The 21,161-nt window shown below is 39.9% G+C and overlaps 1 protein-coding gene across 1 annotated transcript in view; it reads right to left on the minus strand.

Moving 5' to 3' along the window:
• LOC115592196 (5-hydroxytryptamine receptor 4) overlaps window positions 1–21,161 on the minus strand; it is a 51,668-nt gene that overhangs the window by 22,849 nt on the left and 7,658 nt on the right. Inside the window, exons 2-6 of the mRNA XM_030434747.1 lie at window positions 8,213–8,294; window positions 7,749–7,922; window positions 6,935–7,135; window positions 6,265–6,418; window positions 4,286–4,944 (exon numbers count right to left, since the gene is read on the minus strand). Coding sequence (XP_030290607.1) covers window positions 4,286–4,944; window positions 6,265–6,418; window positions 6,935–7,135; window positions 7,749–7,922; window positions 8,213–8,235 — 1,211 coding nt within the window. The 5' untranslated portion in view covers window positions 8,236–8,294. The remainder of the gene's footprint in view (window positions 1–4,285; window positions 4,945–6,264; window positions 6,419–6,934; window positions 7,136–7,748; window positions 7,923–8,212; window positions 8,295–21,161) is intronic.

The following is a 21,161-nucleotide window of genomic DNA, read 5'->3' on the forward strand; positions in this document are numbered from 1 at the left end:
CCTCTTTCAGATGGTTCGATATGTCTTCTCTACCTTCTCTACTAGTGGGCACAACACACAAGGTCTTTGTTATGACTCTAATCACAAACAAGTGTCTACTATCCACTGCTGGAGCTATGAGCCACTACAGTGTGTGTGTTTGTTTGTTGTCAGGACCAATCAGGATAATGGCCTCAAGAATTTCAGAGTGGAAAATGACCACGCTGGTGCTGTTTCAGGAATGCAGATATGTGTAGTGAATCATAAGCCAAAACTCACAACACATTTTGTTTTTAAAACCTTCCACATGTTGAAGCCAAGACATCCAAGACAACAGGATTAGTTGAAAGATTTAAGAATTGTACTGTTACACATGAATAGACCCATTTTTACCCAGTATTTTCAACAGTATCCTGAGGTCTTATGTTGTTTTCCTGCCCTGCAGACACAAACTGTTGGAGGTGCTTTCAGTAAAAGGAACTTGCAGAGACATGAAACTTGCAAGGTTGCCAACAAAAACACAACCACTGCTACATCATATTCTTTGCCAATAGTGAATGATTGCTTGGAGCAAAATAAACTTCTAAGCCACATGACCAAAAAATACCAAAAAGCTACAAGAATTAGTCCATTAAATTGATTAGTTGTCAAAAATCGGTCTATTTTTGTTATCAATTTTTATTACTATGGTTCTTAGTATTTTTTCCGAAAGAATATCCAAATTCTCGGTTTTCAGGTTGTCATAATTTCTGCCTTCATTTTTCACAATTTTCTGTAATTTTTTGGTTTAACACCTAAGCGATTGATCAAGAAATTGATAGACTCAAACAATCTCATTAATCAATAAAGAAAATAATCATTACTCACAGCCCTAAATGGTATATGGTAGGCACCAAGTGGAAATACTCCTCTGTTACAAACTAATTGTATTTATCTGTAGCAAGGCTTCAGTAGAAACTCAAAATCTATTGCCAACCCAGATGAAAATGTACACTAAAGAAAACTGAAGGCTGTTAGCAGATGAAAAATGGTGGACTGACAACTACTTATTAATTGTGAAGGGAACAATCAATGGCTGCTTAAAAAGAACAGTTAAATTATGTATTGCCTTTTATCTGGTCCAGGTCCACTGACCTATTTTAGCATGTGTGCCCACAAGCACAAAAAAAAGATAAATAAATAAAAGACAGAGGACACTGAAGATGAGAAACACCCACACAAACACACACCATCCACCAGCCCACTCCATCCTAAACACCTAGACAAAATAATTCAACAGGATTCACCCAGTAATTTCAGTTTCCAGTATCCTGCCGGCTTTAATCTGATTGTCTGAGTCTGCTTTCTGTCAAGACGGTTTTTAAGAGAGGACATCAGATTGGAGTTAACACTGTTTGCCTTTTCTGTTTCCTACACACAAAGACAGAAAGCCCCAAAAATGCACACAGACACCACAGAAACAGACACACAGACTATACACACATTATACAAGTTGTAGTAAAGAAGGTCAGGTCAGCAGGTTTCTTCTCTACTAACTACATACGCACAGTGGAAACCACACATTACTAATGAACAGGCAATTAAAAAAAAGGAAGCACATTTAGAAGTGTGCGGTGTGTCATGTGAGACAACATTGGAGGGTCCCACTCACATGCTTGTGCTCGTACACATCTTGTAGAAATAAATAAATACATCAGCTGTGTCTGACTCTGTGTGTGTGCAAGTGCGTATGTGATTGCCTCTGTTTCTCTGCGGTGGTGAAGTACTTGTGTTAAAGTTAAACAGTGCAGACACAAGCAGGTCACCTCCTCCATCATCGCCACTCGAAGGAGCTGAGAGCACAAACACAGACGTCAAATAAATCACCACCATTAACGTCAACAGAAATCCTGCTAAAAAAAAGGATTGTTGGACTTTTACAGTGACATTGTACATTATCATCTAATCAAATATTCTGATCTGTAGAAAAGCCCAATTTGGAAAAACTAAATTGTTCCCTCCTGAAGTAGTCTTTCAACACATCAGATGACTCTAAGCTCAAAAACTATAACTCCAAGACTCATATCTTTAACAACAAGTAGCCTTATAGTGGCTACATAAAAGTAAGTACTACAAAGGCAATAAAGTTTACGGTCAGGAATAGTACTCATAGAAAAGCACCTAAGATCCTTTCAGTCCAAAAACAACACAAGACATAATAATAGTTAAGTCTCTTAATAGCCAGTTTAATGTTCAGTTATTAAAAACAACTTTGCGTCATTTGTAGTATTTCGTTCTCAAACAACAATTTGAAACAATGAAAAAAGGTCTTAATATTTTGCCAATAACAAGAAGACAAGACTAAAAGACTACAGCCATTCTAGCAGCTTGGTGAGGTTGTATTTGAGTTTTAGTGTAGCTTTGAGATTACTACCAACATCAACGTTAACCTGCTCATGCTTTATATTTAAGTTTAGCGTGTTATTATGCTTACATGTGATAACCAACACTGAAAGCACAGATTACAGCTGCAAGGCTAATGGGGATGATCAGTTTTCTTACAAGGGGCGAAAAAGCACAGCAAATTTAAAACTGATGACGGCATGAAATGAAAAGACAACAAAGCTATTCAGTCTTGACCAAAGTGGCGGATCAACATAGTGACTCTGACATCACCAGAGGCACACCTCGTAGATGATACACCTGGGTTCCATCCCATATCTAATTTACCCCTACGGCTCGTTTTGAAGTGTCTCCTTGCCCCTCAAAACAGATTTACAAGAGACTGCAAGAATATGAAAGGTGAAGATGAACCCTAAAATGTCACCAGTTGTCATGGATAGCGTATCATCAAATAAGAACACTGCCCCATTACCTGGCCACCGCTTTAAAGGCTAACACCAACAACCCATGCTCCTGTCTGCTCTGATATTAGAGGATTGTAGAATGAAGTCAGTTTTTTTAATCAGAAAGCAAACATAAGAGCTGACTAAACTCATTTTATAAGCCTTATATAAAATGACCAGCTCTTACTCTCAGCCACTCTAATTGTGATGTTGCTGCTGCTGGTTTGTCATCTGACCTGCTTCATGCTTTTACAGTCTGTGTCGTCATATTTCTCCGTCTTCCTCCCCTGCTGATACTGTTCTACTTCCTTACTACACGTGCTTAAAAGTTAAAGGAAGTTCAAAAACTATGCACATCTACAAAACACACTGCATGTGTTCCAAAACATGGACCAAAGTGTAAATTGTACTTTTAGTTCATGTTTCCTGATGAAATATGATAAAAGACAGAAAACATTTGAGAAGACAACATATCCACAACATACATACTATGCTCCAAATTGGAGTGATTCACCTATAAAATTAATTTTACCCAGGTCCAGAGCATTTTATTTTCTGGTAAACTGCTCCATCTGCAGAACACCACAGCTGCTTTGAGCATTTTGACATTAATTTCTGGAGAAGGCACAGCATGTTCACATCTATTATTTAAACATTAGGGTATGACACATGGACTAAATGAAAAATAATGACTTAATTCAAATAAAATGATGCTATTCTGTCTTGCTGCTGGTGTTGATGTGCAACTAATCTCTGATCTACTGGCCAGGATGTAAGAAAGACAGAACAAAATCAAATTATCGTTATTATTTTAAGGCAGCACTTTAACCTAATCTATTCGGCCAATCAGTAATTTACACAGCAGGTCACCTTGCATTTGTATCCATAAATGCAGTGTCCTTGGTACGTCCCAAAAGACTTTTGCAGTTTATAAGAGCTATGATGCAATGCTCTAGCTCTTTGGGCCAACTGGTCTAACTTTGGACCAGCACTGCACCATAACAAAACTTTGTTAACATCTGTTACAGTAATGTACCACATCCAGACTATCCACTGGTGATGCACACTCATCTCTTTTTGCAAAAAGAGATAAATTAACCTGTTTTCCTACCTGAGGCCTTGATCTGTTTTTTAATTTACTTTAAACAGAAAAGATAGCCAGTCAGTATAGGTAACTGAACCCCCTCTCTAATCTATCCTGTGTGGTCGCACAAGGCTCCATCCTCGGTCCCATTCCATTCTCTATTTTTGTGCTGCCTTTACATCAAACCATCCTGAGGCATCTCCTACCACTGCTACCCTGACAACACTCAGCTCTATCAACAATTGCTAAATCTGCATTGCCTCAGAGACTGCCTATAAGATGTAAAAAAGCTGAACGCCTCAAAATGTCCTCTAACTGAACAAAAACTTCTTCTCAATAAGATGCTATATTCACAGAAACTGGTACACGTGTGAGCTGAGCATTATTGTGTGTTTACCTCAGTGCCATAGACGTCCCATTGACCGACACAGGAGAGCATGCTCTGTGGGTGTGTCCATAGGAGAAGCTCCCATGCCGTGCGTACCGCTCATCCCCACAGCAGAGAATCACCAGAAATGCCCTCCGAAACGCCCGGTTCAGAAAGGCATACAGGAAGGGGTTCAAACCTGAGTTAATGTACCCGAGCCATAGCCAGGCTGTCCACAGCTGCCAGGGCACCGAGTAGTGGATGAAGGGGTCCACCACATTGGTGATGAAGAACGGCGCCCAGCATAGGCAGAAGCAACCCATTATGATAGCCAGCGTCTTGGCCGCCTTAGTCTCAACACGCATGCGGCTGTTCGCTATTGGGGCGTGTTCTGAAGAAGAGGAGGAGCCTTTTTTTGTCCTGAGGCGATAGTGCTCCAATGGATCAGAGGAAGTGGAGGACCTCACGGTGATAACAGGAGCAGTCCCGGTGACAGGGGCAGAGCCAGCCCGCTGTAGTGTCTCAATCTGTCGAACGTGGGTCATGGCAGTGACGTAGATACGCTGGTAGGCCAGGACCATGAGGGCTAATGGGACATAGAAGGCAACTGCTGAGCAGATCAGGGCATACGGGCGGTTGACCAAAAATATACAGCTTGTTTCATTGGAGCCTGCTCGCCTCTCCTCAATCTGGGAAGGAGAGGAGACAGACACAGATGTAATCTATATGTTCAGTTGAAATAGACTGATGACCAAAAGACAAATTTACAGGTATCAAATAAATGACCAAGGTCAAAACTAGACACATTGCTTTTCAAGTTAATGGGTAAACAGCTCGGTATTTTTGGAAATGTGTTTTGTTTTCGAGAGCCAGGAACTAAAGCCAGACGGTTTCTAGATGGCTGCTAGCCTAGCTTAGCATAAAGACTGGAAGCAAGGGGGAACTGCTAGCCCAGCTCTAGAAGTTTATCAACTCTTTGTTATTTTCATGCTTGTGTGCATGGATTAAACAAACAATGTATGTGTAAATTAGTAAGCTTTAGGCCTTTTCCACACACATTTTGCTCTAGTTCACACTGAAAAAGCATTTTAGGTCACCCCCTGCTCCAATGGAGTGAATAGACTTGTTCTTTCTTTTTAGAAAATGTTCTGACACAATTCAAACCAAGCAGACATGCTGTACCATATCGTTTACCTTGTGTCACAATTATTGAATCAGTTCTTGTGGCTTTGTGACAGCTGGAGTGAAAAGAAGTTTCGGTTTCAAACAACTCCTGTTTTTGGAAGTCACCGGAGTGCTATGGGAATCTTTTTGAATTTTGAGAGACAGATGAATGACCAGAGGAGACAGAAACGTACACACAACATGTAGAATAATAAACTAAAACCTGGCCCCAATGTGCAGACGTAAGTAATTTAAAGTTTTGTGCAATTTTCTCTGACTTCAAGACATCCAGTCAGCTTTTAAAAACAAAACATTGTTCTTTGGATGCTGCCTGACTGGAAGACAGAGAAAAGAGCCATGTATTTCATTAACTCTGGCCGAATAAATTCATCTATCCCCGTCTGCCTCTGGGAGTTCTGCAGCTTATTTCGGGGCAGCTCTGAAATAACCTCACGCCAAAACATATCCAAACCAGCAGAAAATGCTTGTTGAAGTGGCGTCTTTGCTTGCAGCAAGAGCGCCTCCACAGGGACTGGAATTGTTTTGTGATCACTGCATTACCTTGTCATTGTTCAAGGGATTGGAAACGTTATTAGAAACAGAGAATTTTAGCTTGGAAAGGTTTAGACGGCTTTTGCCCTTAGCAGAAAGAACATCTCTCTCTTTATGGGAAGTGTATAAACTCTTCAGTGTGATACTATTGTTAAAATTTACAGTATATTTTGTTGACAAAGGATTGTATTACATTTTTTTATTAATAATGTCACCAGCAATCATTTTTGAGCTCATACTGTGTCAACTCTTGCCCACTCCTTGATTTCCGATCTTAGAGAGAGAGGACTCACAATATCCTCTATGCCGATGGCGTTCCAGCTTTGCATGATGGGAAGGAAGGAGATGAAAGTGGGAATGAGCCAGCAGCCACTGAGCATCACTGCCACTCTGACCGGGGTCATCTTGTGTCTGTAGACCAGCGGCTGGCAGCAGATAGCGTAATACCTGAAACAATACACATGCAGAAATACATTCACATAGTGTGTACTACAGTGTACGGCTTTTCAAATGATAAACTCAACATCAATACTGTTACAATGAAAAGTGGATTGAAACTAATCTCACAAATTGACCCTTTAAATGGAATCAGGTGATAATCTTGGATCTTGGAAGACCCAACCAACTAAGTTCTTCCACCCATTAAATTTACAAGACTTTTATCTACTCTTTGTATCATCATTTCAAAATGTATTATGTATTATTACAAATGTATCATTATCATTTTATTTTATTGCCCTTTTTTATTCGACTTATTTGGAGGAGTCTCTTTGAAGTGCCTCTTTCATCAGCGGTTCTCAGTGCTTGCACATGATTTATTTTTTCATGATGTTTCTTTGGAATTTTTGGGATCTGCCTATTTGAATTACAGTGTTTTTAGGATCCATGTACACAACTTAGAGTATGAGAACATATGAATGAGGTTCAAATCCCCCCTATCATTTCTCTCTCACATACACAAACCTGTCCAGTGCAATGCAGCAGAGATGCAGGATGGATGCTGTAGTCAACTGGACGTCCAGAGACGTTCGGACCAGGCAGAAGATCTCTCCGTACCGCCAATGTCCGGTGGTCAACTCGATTGCAGCGAAGGGCATCACCACCACAGCAACTAGCAAGTCAGCAAATGCTAGCGACACAATGAAGTAGTTTGTCTTCTTCTTTCTAAGAAGAGACAACAAGAGACAAGTTAGCATGAAATATTATCCACAAACGTCATCAGAGACAGTTAATGAATGGTGTACTGTATGATGTACTCTACCACCGTGTCTCATATGACTATAATAAAGGTGCCTTTCTAACCTTCAAAAGTTGGTCAATCTGCCAACTGGCAGGGTGACTGTACAGAAATATGAAGCAGCTGGCAGTTTTCCAGTTTCTCATATAAAAAAGGCTGTCTAATGTCTGTTCGTTTGTAGGTTTTGATCATTTTTAATCATTACTTGATTGCTTTATGTATAGAATTTTCTTTTAAAGAGCAGTTTCTTGAAGTTTGTCCTTGATGTTAGAGAAGTCAGGAAAGGTCAAAGGTACTAAATATCTAACCTGTCTAGTCAGACTGTTCTGTCTGAGTGATTCTCCACATACTCTCAGGAAACAACTCCAAAACAGGTTTCATTCAAATGTGGAAAAAAAAAATACAGAAACTCAATACCATACCTTACCTGATGTGCTATGACAGCAGATTTATGACAGAGACAACACTAGCATTGTTATTGTTGTACATGGCATTCGAACACTGTATCCTAGAATGCCCTACAGAAACACATGTGCTCACCGTAGATGTCTGTCCTTGCAGAGTGCCACCATGACCAGCAGGTTTCCAAACACTGTCATGATGATGATGATGGAGAGAAAGATGGTGAGAACAACTGTCTCCAGTGAGCTCAGGAATTCCTGCTGCTGTTGTTGGTCTTGTTGTTGTTCTGTGTTTATCACGTCATCCAACAAACTGTAAAGTAAAAAAAAAAAAGGAAACTTTTCAGTTTGTGTTTTGAAACTCCTCTTATATCAGATTATTTAAGGTTGATAACAGTATCATAACTTCATATTTTGCAGCTGAACATGAACAGGGGTTTTGCATAAATAACCCCAGTGGTATCCTTGAGGACGGTTTCTTTCATGAATTAGAAAGCCAAACATATTTAGCATAAATTGCTAAAAAAGCAGCTGAATAAACAAGGCTTCCTACAAAATGAATTTCCTTTTTAGACTGACACAAAAGCATTTGACATAACTTACTGTTGAGGTGATGCTGTGGCCATCACTGGTCATCTGCATTGAGGTCAGTTGAGGATAGTCCTCATCACCCCATACTCTGGCCCTGCCGACACAATCACACATACAAAAACACACTGAGTAATTGTATTGGCTCTCGCAATAAGTGTGCGTTTTTCCGAAAATAGTATCCAGCCTGCGTGTACAAACGGGGTGGATTTCTTGATGTTTGTACGCCTTGTGGCAACATTAAGGCGCCAAAAATGCGGTATTTGTACCTCAAATAAGTAACTGGATCAGAGCTTGAAAGTGTGTGATATTTATAAGAAAAACAGGCTGCAACAGGCAGCAGCTGTGTCTGCCAGATTCCATCAGCATGTTAGTTTGTCTGTGTAATGCAATAATAACACCATGCTTTAGTCTGCACCACAAGGGAAATTCGCCTTTCTTATTGTCCCTGTCAAGGGAGGTCAAAGATCAGGGAAGAAGCTCCTGAAGAGCACCTCTGGGGCAGGCAGAGGTCCAGCAGATCCTTGTTGGCCTTTTTAAGGACAGTCCATCTGACCCTGCAACCCGTATTTTCCCAGGTAAGTGAGGTATACGTAACAATTTGACCAACAACAGCCTGAGGTGACAAGAGGACGTTTAGTTTTCAAATAGCTGAGGGAGGTCAAAACATTGACTCTGGATCAGCATACAGCTTTTAAAGTTTTTGCATCTTTGATTACAACTCAATTAATTACAAACCAAGTTTAATGTTCTAGTACTCCAGAGCACATACAAAGTCTAACAACAAGCTGACTTATCAATATCTCATCTTTCATTGTCTGTTTTTTTTAGTAGCACTTTTGAATATTCTTCTATCAGGAAGCTATCCCATTTTAAATTGGGTATGAGTGCACTGAGCCTAAACTTCTGAATTCTTATTCTATCATCAATTTAATGCCTCTATCACCACAAAGCACTACACTACAAAAACTATTTCTACTGCTAACATGATATGTGGTGACAATGCTAACTTACTGGTTATGTTATATTTGTGCACAGAGCTGGATGCTGACGACAGCATGCTAACAAGCTTACAATGACAATATAAGTATGTATTTACTAGGGATGTTCCGATCAGGTTTTTTTTTTACCCAGATCCCAATCGGAGTCCTTTAATATTTAGTAAATGCCGATACCGAGTCCCGATCTGCTATTTAGCCTTAACTAATATTTTCCTGGATAATAGAGCTGCGTTAAGAAAAAAAGAACCTGCATCCAAGCTGTTTTTAATAGGTTTTTTTATTTTGTTGAAACAAAGTATACACTTTCATATGGCTCTTTCTTATACTGCATATGCTATTGCAACATTGGCCAACCACCTTCCTTGCATTAGCAGGTGAGTCTGTGATGTTGCACGGTGACTGCAGACCCTTTTGTACAGCCAGCTGAAGTGTGTGAGAGGCGCTGCCCACGCTTAGTACCTCCATATCATCCATTGCTTTTTTCATATTCCTTACGTTGTCCCATAAAATGACATCTACCGACTGCTTGTCTATTTTACACGTGTTCAGCATCTCCTTGATTGCCTGTTTTACATGCTCTGTTGTATGAAGACCAACAAAACTAGTGCGCATACTGGCACGCTGTAACTTGAAAGTGGAATCAGTATATAATATTATGCAGAGATGATAGGGCATACCGGGGATTCAAAAACTCCAGATGATGAAGAAAACCCTGATCCTCTACCAAAGAGATGAGCTGGTTATCCATAGCAATGAATTCAATGTCCTTCTCTGCAATATTTTATTGTACCAAATGAGTAGTATTAAATGCAGCTCTTTTGTTACCCCCTCGCAAAACGGTTGTACTGCAGATGTTACAAGTCGCCATTGGAGTACTTTCGCTTTCTAATTTAAAATATTTCCACACTGCAGAAATTTCCACAGGTGTGCCAGAGTAACGTTACACGCGCGTCTGCATTTTGCCACAAATTGTACTCTAACGTAAAAAAGAAAAAATAATCTGACTTGGTCCACGTTCAAAATTCTCGATGCCTATATCGGCCCTAATCCGGATCCTGCAGATCGGATCGGGACATCCCTAGTATTTTCTACCTACTTTTCGATCATTACCAACACACTCTTCTTATTTCAATTTTTTTAGCATGCCAACATTTGCTATTTAGCTCCAAATATGGCGTACAGCTTAAAGGGGGGTACACACATAAGGATTTTAAAAATCTTAAAGAGATTTTTTATCTGTAGAGCCCCCACACATGAAGATTAAAAAATCTGCTTTGATCGTACTGTGTGTGGTGTGCTCCGATATTCTCAGCACAGGACACCACACACATAAAGATTATCTGTCTCAAGGCCGATCTAGAATCTAGTCCTCCGAGTCAGAAATATCGCGTGATTAAACGTGATCTACAGTAACCAATGGCAACAACCCCAGCGTCAACGGGCTCTTCATAAACGGAAAAGAGCATAGACTGTATATAAAAAAGAATAAATAAACGTTTGAAAACAAGAAAGACATGGAAGATATAGAAGAGGGAATGATGGTGGTCCTCGGACTATTGCTGTCCGAAAAATCCGGGGAGACAGCGGCAACAAGGACTTTATAGTCTACTGAGCGAGCTAGAGGTGAGTAGATTTATAGTTTATTTTTCCCATAGGGAAAGTTAGATCTCACCTCTGTTTTTATTTACGTCCGCTTCCGTATTCCTCAGTCAGCTGGTTGGCTACATTGCGTTTCACGTCACATTTCATGGAGTAGTGACTCTTTCCCCACACCCATCAAGACTTTTCGTCATAAATATTGAACAAGTTTAACATTTATGATGGTCGGCCGCGACCCGTTTCCGAGCAAATTATCGAGACAAACTGACTCTTAACACACCACAGACCACAGGATAATCGTATAGGATAATCTTATAAAACAGAAGATAATCTTCCATGGTCATGAAGGGGTAAAATCGGAGCCCGATTATCGTTATGTGTGTACCCCCCTTAAGGCGATGACAGTATCATCAGCTTAGCGAACATACTTAACTGAAGTATGAGACAGATTAAAACCTTGACCTGATTATGATACTAGATGAAAAGGTTAACAGCTACAGTTCATCTTCTGGGGAACATGAATGTTTGTAATCTATCCAGTATGTGTCGCAATTTTTCATCAAAATACAACCAATCATTGGTTTGTGGCATTGATTAGAACTTCTGCAATAGGGACTTTTGATGTCTGTAGCAAATTCTCTGGCAATATATCTAACAGTTGTCATTATATCTGACTCTTAACCACAAACTTCATGTCATGTTGGTGCAAAAGAAAATGTTTGGGGATTACCAAAGTCAGTTGGATTTGTCATCTGCAGACAATAAATGTCTGCACAAAGCTGAGTATTTCATGGAAATCCATTTTGTACTTGTTGAGATATTTCAATTTGGGCCAAAGTGGTTGACCTTTCAACAGACAGATGGACCTTCAGAGCAAACATTACCATCCAATGCTAGCATGGCTAAAAATAGATTGATTATAAACCACAGACAATTACTGCAGTGAGGTAAGACACAAGTACATCCTGTTTCTCTGTATTTTCACAATAACTGTGAGGATTATGTCAGAATCGACCAGTGTGACAGCAAACAACTACAAAGTTTGAACATGGCTGGAGTCATTTTACAGTAAGTATCTGTTGTTGCAGAGCAGAGAGCCTTCCATCAGTGCAGTTGGAGGTGCCTTATCAGCTTTAAGCACCTATTACAAACATCTGCTGCATCTCAGCCTTTTTATGATGCCTGTGCGCTTATTGCACTTGAGGGTAAATATCATCACCTGACAGATTGTGACAGCCGGCGATCCGGTCAACCACACCTTTTTGCTGAAGGCAGGTTATCATTTATAGCTGGTATATCATCCAGTCCAGTTCATTCTCAGTTCTCTGACCTGGTGACAGCGGTTGTACGGCTTTGATTCAAGTTTAACTAATCCACTGCTCACTAGAATCCTGGAATAGAATCATTTGATTTGCCCGAATGGTAAAGTTAACGTGCAGGTCCTCCAGACAGGTCTTGACCCCCTTGCTGGTCCGCACAGACAAAAAAGGCTGAGAAGAACTGATCCAGTCCTCACACTCTAGGGTCTGTAAGATATATTGTGCTTTTTTCCAAATGTCATCAAGATGGAGCTGAACTTGATATTGAAACAGCTGTGACGAGAAGGGTTCAGGATGGTTCATATTAATGGTTTCACTTCCTTGAGGAGAGTATAGAGATAACACAACCTAGATAGATTAGACCAAAGCCTCATTGTATTTACATACAAAGGCTATTATCTGTACTTATAGGGGCCAATGAGACACTATGTTCTTTTCTTACCACGTGAGGACCATGTGCAGATTATAAAATGCCACAACCAAGTCATCAGGACCTTGTTGGTCACCTACACAGGTGTTTGATGATTTCTTAATTCAACAATTCCCAACCAGGGGTACATGTACCCAAGGGTGGAACTTATGTTTACAAGGGCTCAACTAATTTGAAAAAATACATTAAAATTGGGTCACACTGTTGCCATGGCAACGTTGACTGTTGTTGCAATTCATGTTTTAAAATTACAATGCAGAATTTGATATCAGCTCCTAATGGTGGGTACACACTACAGGATTTTTCAAACCTTCACCGATTAGGAGACCACACACTTGATGATAACAAAAGACAGATCGCACAAGATCTAAGACCACACACTAACCGATTCTTCAGCAGAGTATCAGGTTCTTCACGCTCAATATTACAAATCTTGCGTGGTCAAACGTGACTTCAGTGTAAACAAACATGGCGAACGAACCGGAAGATGCAGTGGTGGTTGTTTTAGGCCTATTACTGGCTGAAAAAACAAAAACAAAAACAAAACGGCTATGGAAAAAGTCATGGAGACGGCGAGAGTGTGGGCAGTATGCGTTACAGCGCGAGTTGGAGGTGAGTAAAAATTGTCACAAGTATTACAGATAGCTTCGAGAGCAGCGCTGTGCGCTGCGGGTAACCATGGCAACAGGTAAATAAAAGGCTGACGGAGAAACACAGCTGACTCAGCTCGCGTCTTGATTGGCTGTTGGTCCAGTACACGTGACATCACACGCTGTGCGTGCTCGGCTCCGCTCGGAACACCCCAAACACTACAGGATTTCTAGTTGTAAATATTAAACATGTTCATTATTTACGATCTCTCCTTCCGACGCCTTCCGAGCGGATCTGACCGGACAAAATCACTCTTAACACACCCCACACCACAGGAAAATCAGACACGATGTCCTTTGCAAACATCAGATGATCGGGCCTTTGCTGGCTTTGATCGTAAGGGGCCCCGATTATCCTGTAGTGTGTACCCCCCTTAAGTTACCTATATAATGTATCCTGTTTTTCCTAGTAAACAAATCCTAGTGTAAATGTAGTTGTAAGAATACGTCTGAGTCAGAAAAAGATTGTGTGCTAAATGTGGGTAGATTTTGCATTTGGCAAATAAGTCTTGTACAGTAAGGCTATTGGCCACACTGGCAGGAAAATGTTTGTACAGAAGTAGTCATGAAACAGAAAACTATGCTGAGAGTTTCTGCTGCTTTCTGGTGTAATATGAGTGAGCTGCTTCGTTCCACTGATATGGAAAGATACGTCTATGCTTCACTCCTTTTGTTGTCTCTGTCTAAATTTTCCACCAATGAGGAACTTAATGGTGTATTCACATGCACACCATAAACTCAGAAACCTGATACTTGTTGTTTGAAACTGGAAGGTTTTGAGTTTGTTCATTAAAATACACAGGTCTACAGCTGTAATTACTTTCTTGTTCTTTCACTAAAGCAGACTTAATGATTAGATGCTGAAATAATAACAATTTCCCATGAATTTTTACATGGGCAGATTTTAGAAATTCTATTTGAAAAAAATCCTATCAAATTGATATCAGCAGAATCACCCATTTTTCTGAATAAAAGTCTAATGCCGACCTTCGAGTAATAAGAAGCACGACTTATTGATTAAACATTGCTATCCTCAACTAGTTTGCCAGAAATACTACTCTATCGACCCTATCCTCATTTTCTTTACTAATGTACACATTTCAATCCTATATTGACAGAATTTGCACTGAAATATCATGTCCTCTGTTGCTTTAGCAACAACAGCATCCGTCACTAAAATCAACATCTGTTTACTGTTGCATCTACGATGAAATACATGCATTATTGTATCGGACAATGTTTAACGTTACAGGTAAATGCTCAGTTTTACTGACTGTTCACAAGAGTGTTTTCTTACTTTCAGACTAGTCATATAGCCAGAGTTTAAACTTCTGTTTAAACCTCAGGAACATCCCATATTTATTGTCATAATAAAGAGTAAGCTTCCACCGGCAATAGGAAGACTATACAGGACACGCCTAACACCAGCCTCAGTCAGTTGTAACACCAAAACACTACATGCTGCTGTTGAGAGTCTGTAGCAAGCACACAGGGAAGTTGAAATTGGAAGTTTGGTGGTGATAAATAGTTGAAACGTCCAGCTTCAGCACTCCAGCACAATATATAACAAATGCAAGAGACCAAGAAGGCTAGAAAATTGACAATTCAAGGATCACTATTCCTTGCGTTTTGTCAAGACATACTGTTTTATATCTTTAACAGTGCTACATCCACTTTAAAAATCTAATCAATTGTCTACTTAATTCATGGTGTTGCATTGAATCAAATATGTGAATAGGTACAGAGATTTTTGCAAACGACCAACACAATTTCGCACCTCCAAGCACCTGGCTAACAAACAATCTAACAAACACCTAATTTAAAGCACACTGAGGCCTTTAGGGGCCCCTGACCCCTCGGCCACCTCAGCCTGTACCCGCAACCTTGATTAGGACACAAAAACACTTATTATACACACAGTAGGCTACATATTTTTAAATGTCAAGTTGCTGAAGGAATAATTTAGCTCAACAATGGCGCACAGATTGGACAGTGTTCAGCTTTGCATTCTCATTACAGCACCAAGTTTTCAACTGCACGCTGAAACATGACTGATTACTGTTTGCATCTTAAATGGTTTGTCGAAAAACTGTAATAAGCATTATGCTCTTTGCTCCCCCTCTCACACACAGAAATCATCATCGAACACCAAAACTAACACTACCCACTACCGTACTGGTTGCTCACTCGGTTACTCACACATCGGAATGTAAGGAATGAGAAAATATTTGCTCAATCTGAATTTCAGAGAGGAAGAAAAGAAGAGTGAGAAGGGAGAGGAGACGTGTTTCTGACAGGTTGCTGTGGGTTCTCCTGTGTGATGTGCATCCAGGGAGGCGTGTTTTCACAGCTCACCGTGTCCATTTCACATCTGGACGACACAGGGTTGAACTGAACAAAATGAACTCAGCAGAGCAGAGAGCAGGGAGAGACCAGGTTGCTTTTTGACTGTTTTATGACCTGTAAAGCCCATAGTGAAGCCCACAAAATTATTAAGACAATGTGACAAAGGTGACTTGTGTTAAGTAACCCTGACTGCTCTCTGCACTGACAGACTTCTATATATGTGGGATTTACCAGCGGGGAACCAAAGTTGTTCCATGTGTTGCCATCTATACTCTCTTCAAATCCATCAGACTGTAAACCACGTTCATCACTTAGTTTTGCATGCAAGTAACATTTGCATATTAGCATGATATATTTGATCAAATACCTCAAAATCAATATTGCGACAATATTGTAGGTATGTGCTTTCCCAAAATGCATTGAGATTTTAATAAATAATCATCATTAATGTGGATACAAATGGTTACGGGGAAATAGCAAACAGTATGGTTAGTTGAGAAAATCACATAACTTTACAACACTCACACCGTATCACAATACAATGATAAACTCATACGTCCCTGGAAAGATGTGATTCTCTCTTGATGCTATCACGTTATGATCAGATTAGCCTTGCCTTCAACTGCTACAAAATCCCTCCATTTGTGTTGACAGACAGCGAGAACAGGTGCTGTTAAAAAGACGTAAAAGGGTGTAAAGTGTGTGAAAATGCACACGTTATAGTGATTCACCAAGTTAGAAAAATTGGACAACTATCAAGAGAAGGTGCAAAAATGAATTCAGAAATCATTCATTTTATATCTTTTGTATTATCGCGGTGAAAGGACCATTTTATATATCAGCCTCCAATTCTCAAGAAGTGTCAGGAGGTCACAATATCAGCCTCCAATTCTCAATACGTGTCAGGAGGTCACAAAGAAGACACTAAGATGTTCTCTTAACATACTGAAGCACATTTCCTTCTTTGCTACCACTTGAATTATTGTACTTGGAATCGCTCCGTAAAGCTATTTTTAATCTAACATCAGAACTTGAGTGTTCCCTCCTCCCATGTGCACAGGACACTCCTGGCTGAAAAAGTCCTTTGTTATATAATTTAATGATTTTACCCATTTTATTCCTCTTCTGTTGGTGTCTAATAATTTTTCAGTACTGCTTTTAGCACTAACTGTGACATGGCTATTATAGAATCTAAACATGAATAATTTGCAATGTGCTGAGCCTTGACAAATTGTCCATTGATATTGAGTATTTGCTAAGATAGTTTGTAACTTAACAAAAGTCTAAAAGTTACAAATAATGTTGAATTAATCAAAGGGTAGTATCTGTGGTGACCATTTATCTCAGTTAACACAACAAATGCAGCAAATTAAATGCTCTTTAACTCTCCTCTCACTTGTTTTCTTGTCAGGTGAGAAGTAAATAATTCTCACATAATCTCACACCTAAGATTGTGAGAGGGCTGAACCATGTGTGTATGTGTGTGTGCACATTTGTTTGTTTGTATGTGGAGGAGGAGTCCTTGGTCCTGTTGCCACGGAGACTGAGAGGTATCATGCTCTGCAGACTATCCTCCTGTAATATTATATGTTTGAGATAGGAGGAAAGCTGGCTCTTAAACAAACCACTGCCCAGGCAGATGCTCTCACCAGACGTTGTGCTATAAAGTGTCTGTTAGTGTCTCTGAATGAGCTGCTGATAAGTGTTAATATGCAGTCCATTAGAAAGATCAATTAAAAGATGGGTCTGGAGATATCTTTTTCGTTTTTTTTCACTATTAATTATATTCTCTATAAAAACTTTTTTTTCTAATTTGATATCTGGTCCTCAAATATCATAATTCTGTCCAGTCAACAGTCCAAAACAAAGAATCTTCATTTAATGTCATAAATGACAACGAAAAGCAGCAAATCCTTACATTTAAAAAGGTGGAACCAGAGAATGTTTGTCATTTTGGCAGAAGAAACAAAATACAAATTAAACGATTAATCGATTATCAAAACAGTTGGTAATTAATTTCCTTTTAATCAACCAATCAATTAATCCATTTGTTGTTGCAGCTCTAAACACCATGTGAATCAATCCTTCTTGCCTGTTTTGCTAAAGGCTCATAAAACGTGTTCCTCTGTGTCATAGACCTCAACAAATGTCAGAAAATGATTTAAAACCCATCCAGAAGCCATATTGTTACACTTTACTGCCATAAACATGGTTACTGTTGTTTATTCAATCCCAAATTCACTTGCCTGGTTCCGTAAATAATCACGAGAGCAGCAGATGTGTATTTATCCACCACAGAAAACAGAAGTAATATTACTGAAGCCTTTTTAAAGATTTACATTCTCAGTAGGAGCCAATGACATTACTTCATACTGCAGACGTAAATCATAAATGGGCCCCAGACATGATAGAGAAGTTGTATTGACAAACAGACGTCTTGTGGGATTTCTTTTTTGACTAAACTGACAAATTTCACCAGATTTGTCCATTAAGAGAAAAATACACATTTCCACATAATTTATAAAGTTTTACAATATATGGTCCACTTTTTCCAAATTTCTATACACTTCTGCTTCATTTGGTGATTCACCATCATGCATTTAATCGGTGCAGGTGGAGAGGGTGACAGCATCCATCAAAGAAAATAAGTACCCCTAAAGCTGTTCACCAGATCTGCACTGGATTCTGGTCTACTTTGCTGCTACTATTAGTGTATTTATTTTCTACAGTGAATCTTGTGCTAAATGACGTCAGTCAATATTTTTGGAGTTTGTCTTTAATCATTTGCCAAATGTTAGTGGCTGGTATGATAAGGCCTCACTGGTAGAGGTGTTGTTTACTCATGTTACGATCTGCAAAAATCTCTTCTTTTTCAAAATACATTTGGAGCATCACACAGAAGCCCAGAAGAATTCGTTTTTTTTCACAGCCATCCACACACCATGCACCTTGTTGCTGCTAACTGGCCCTAACTGTGAGGAAAGTCAAAGCAGAAACCACAGGTGTCCCAAAATCGACCAGGACTATAACTTAACCACGGATGCTTCAGTGTTCACAACATTAGAGAAATAGGTATAACATGAATGAGGAAAGTTTACTCGTTCCAACAAAATATTTCTATAGTGTTCCTAAACTCTAAAAAAAATCCTCTCAGCTCACTGTGGATGCTCACTGGGATCCAAAAATCACATCCTTCACACTTCAGTAAAAACAGAATCTGATCTTGAATCTTAAAATATATAGGCTACTGAAGTCATATTGTAATAAAAATAAAGACATACACTATACCCTCTCAAGAGATACTCCTCACCTCAGCCTGACTTGAAGCTTGTGGAAAGATGACATCTATTTTGCCACTTTTTTTGTTTGACAAGCAGAACTTAAAGAGCGCTGTACACAACAGAAAGCAGAACTCCTGTCAGTTGTACTGAGCAATCATCACTCAAAAGCAAAAAACATCATCTGGTCTCCCTCTTCTTCTCTCTCTCTCCCCCACACACACACACACACACACACGCACACAAACTTAGCCAGGGAATTTTGATTCTACAGTATGACGTTAACTGAAAGCAGCAGCAGGAAACAGAGGAACGGGAGAAATTACAAAAGTGCAACGTTTGATTAAGAACGGATTGGTTTGGGACACCAATCAAAACCATGAAATGACTCCCCACCAGCAGCAGCTATCAACACACCAACACACACACAGAAACACAATCACACATTTTCTCTGGTTGGTTAGGAAGGCCACACTAAACTATTGACTGCGACTAAAACACATTAAATTCATAATCTGGCGTTGAAAGAGCATTTGTGTACTTGCCAGGCAACCAGATGAATCTACCAAGCTAATGTTTTATTTGCTCTGGCAACCCTGTATGTTCAGACAGATTGTGACCCGGCCTGGCCTGTGTCAGGCCAGTCGCGACTGCTTATCTAGCATGGGGTGGGTTTTAACCCTCTGAGGTCGATTGACGCGCCGGCGCGTCAAAATCACGTGACTAATTTAAGATGACGTAGCAGCGAGATGGAGCCTCTGTGAGTCTCCGTTCTGACTCTATGTGTTAGAGCAACCTTCAGAGCAACTATATGCCAGTTTTTAAATCGTGTTGATAGGCCAAGTAAAACCGGAGTTACGATGTATTATGTACGCCACACTTTTTCGCTAACGTTGCTGTCACGTTTGCTGCGCGTTTGGTGCAGGAAGAGACGGAAAAGAGATCGGGCTTTCCTCACGGACGTGTCCGCAAGCAGGAAGTGCAAGCAAAAAAAACATGTTCCTATTGGTGGAAAAAGGCACCACACCAGCCAATCACAAAATTACATGGCAAATCACGTGATTTGGTTGCTGAGGGCGGGGGGGAAGATTTGGAAGGGACGGGGCGGAAAAGTGAAAGCAGCAGTGCCGGTTAGAGAGGCAGCGACAGAGATCGCGAGTTTTGAGAGTTGGGAGATTTGTGACATTTAGCGTGTTTGGAGTGCATAGTTAGTGTGTTATGTTGTGTGTTTAGTGTGTAGTGGAGTCGTTTTTGTGTTTAATGAGTCAAAACAACAAGGAGAGTGCCGAATGTGGAGCAGGCAGTGCAGCTTTTCATTGAGCTGGAGGAGCTCAGGCAGACCTGAGCCTGGGGCGTTGCCTGCATTTAAATGTAAATAGTTACATATAACTTTGTAAATTTCAAAAACTTATGCACAGATTTAGCAAACAACAATTTATATTTGCATTATAAGTAATAAAAATGGTTCGTTGAGCATATTTGTGGTTTTCACAGTAAAAAAACTAACTTTTTCCTACTCGGATTTTATGTTTTTTTGTGAATTTAGGTCCATTGTGTTAATACAGTATGTCAAAATGAAAAAATAACTGTACAGTCACACATGTGAGGTTGTGGTGAAAATAATGACACCAAACAAGGCAAGGTAAATTGTTTTTAAGGTGAAATATAATGGTAAAATCAAAAATTGTCAAAAACGGCCAATTATACCCCAGACCCCAGAGGGTTAATAAAATGACTGACAAAGGAGCATCAGTGGTTCAGTCTTGAACTGCACACATCACGTAAATTGAGATTTCATAGACACGAATGATGCAAATCTGTGAATTTCATGTGACTTGCAAATATTAAGATTTCAGTAAAAAATGTGCGTGTGTTGCAGGGCTTTGCCTAGTGTTCTGTGGGTAGGGCCTGGCAGGTGTGGAGAGGCAGCTGCTGCTCTAAGCCGACCAGCTCTGGAGGAGAGAGCTGAGTGCAGAGCCAAAACTTCTGGAGGCATAAACAACTGGAGTCACACCAGATTCTTCTGCGATTAGTAGAAGCAAATACATCCAGTGCCAAGCTAACATGTTGTGTACCATCTCTTCGTTGGAGACAGAAAACAAACTAAATCAATGTTGTTATACCAGTCACCAAAAAAAATAGATATTTGTTGGATAAAAAAAAAGATGGAATAACTTTGCGGAGTAATATATCTTTAAGTCTCAGACAAGAGGATGTTTCTGCAGTGACAGCAGTGCACCTTGAACTAAGTGCCCTCTGGGTCATCAGCCTGGAATAGTTGCTGTCATGACAGATCCTGTTGGACAAAGTCTGCTGAGCATAAAGTCATTATCTCAAACCA

The sequence above is a fragment of the Sparus aurata genome, chromosome 12, assembly GCF_900880675.1.
Source record: "Sparus aurata chromosome 12, fSpaAur1.1, whole genome shotgun sequence".
Lineage (NCBI taxonomy): Eukaryota > Metazoa > Chordata > Actinopteri > Spariformes > Sparidae > Sparus > Sparus aurata.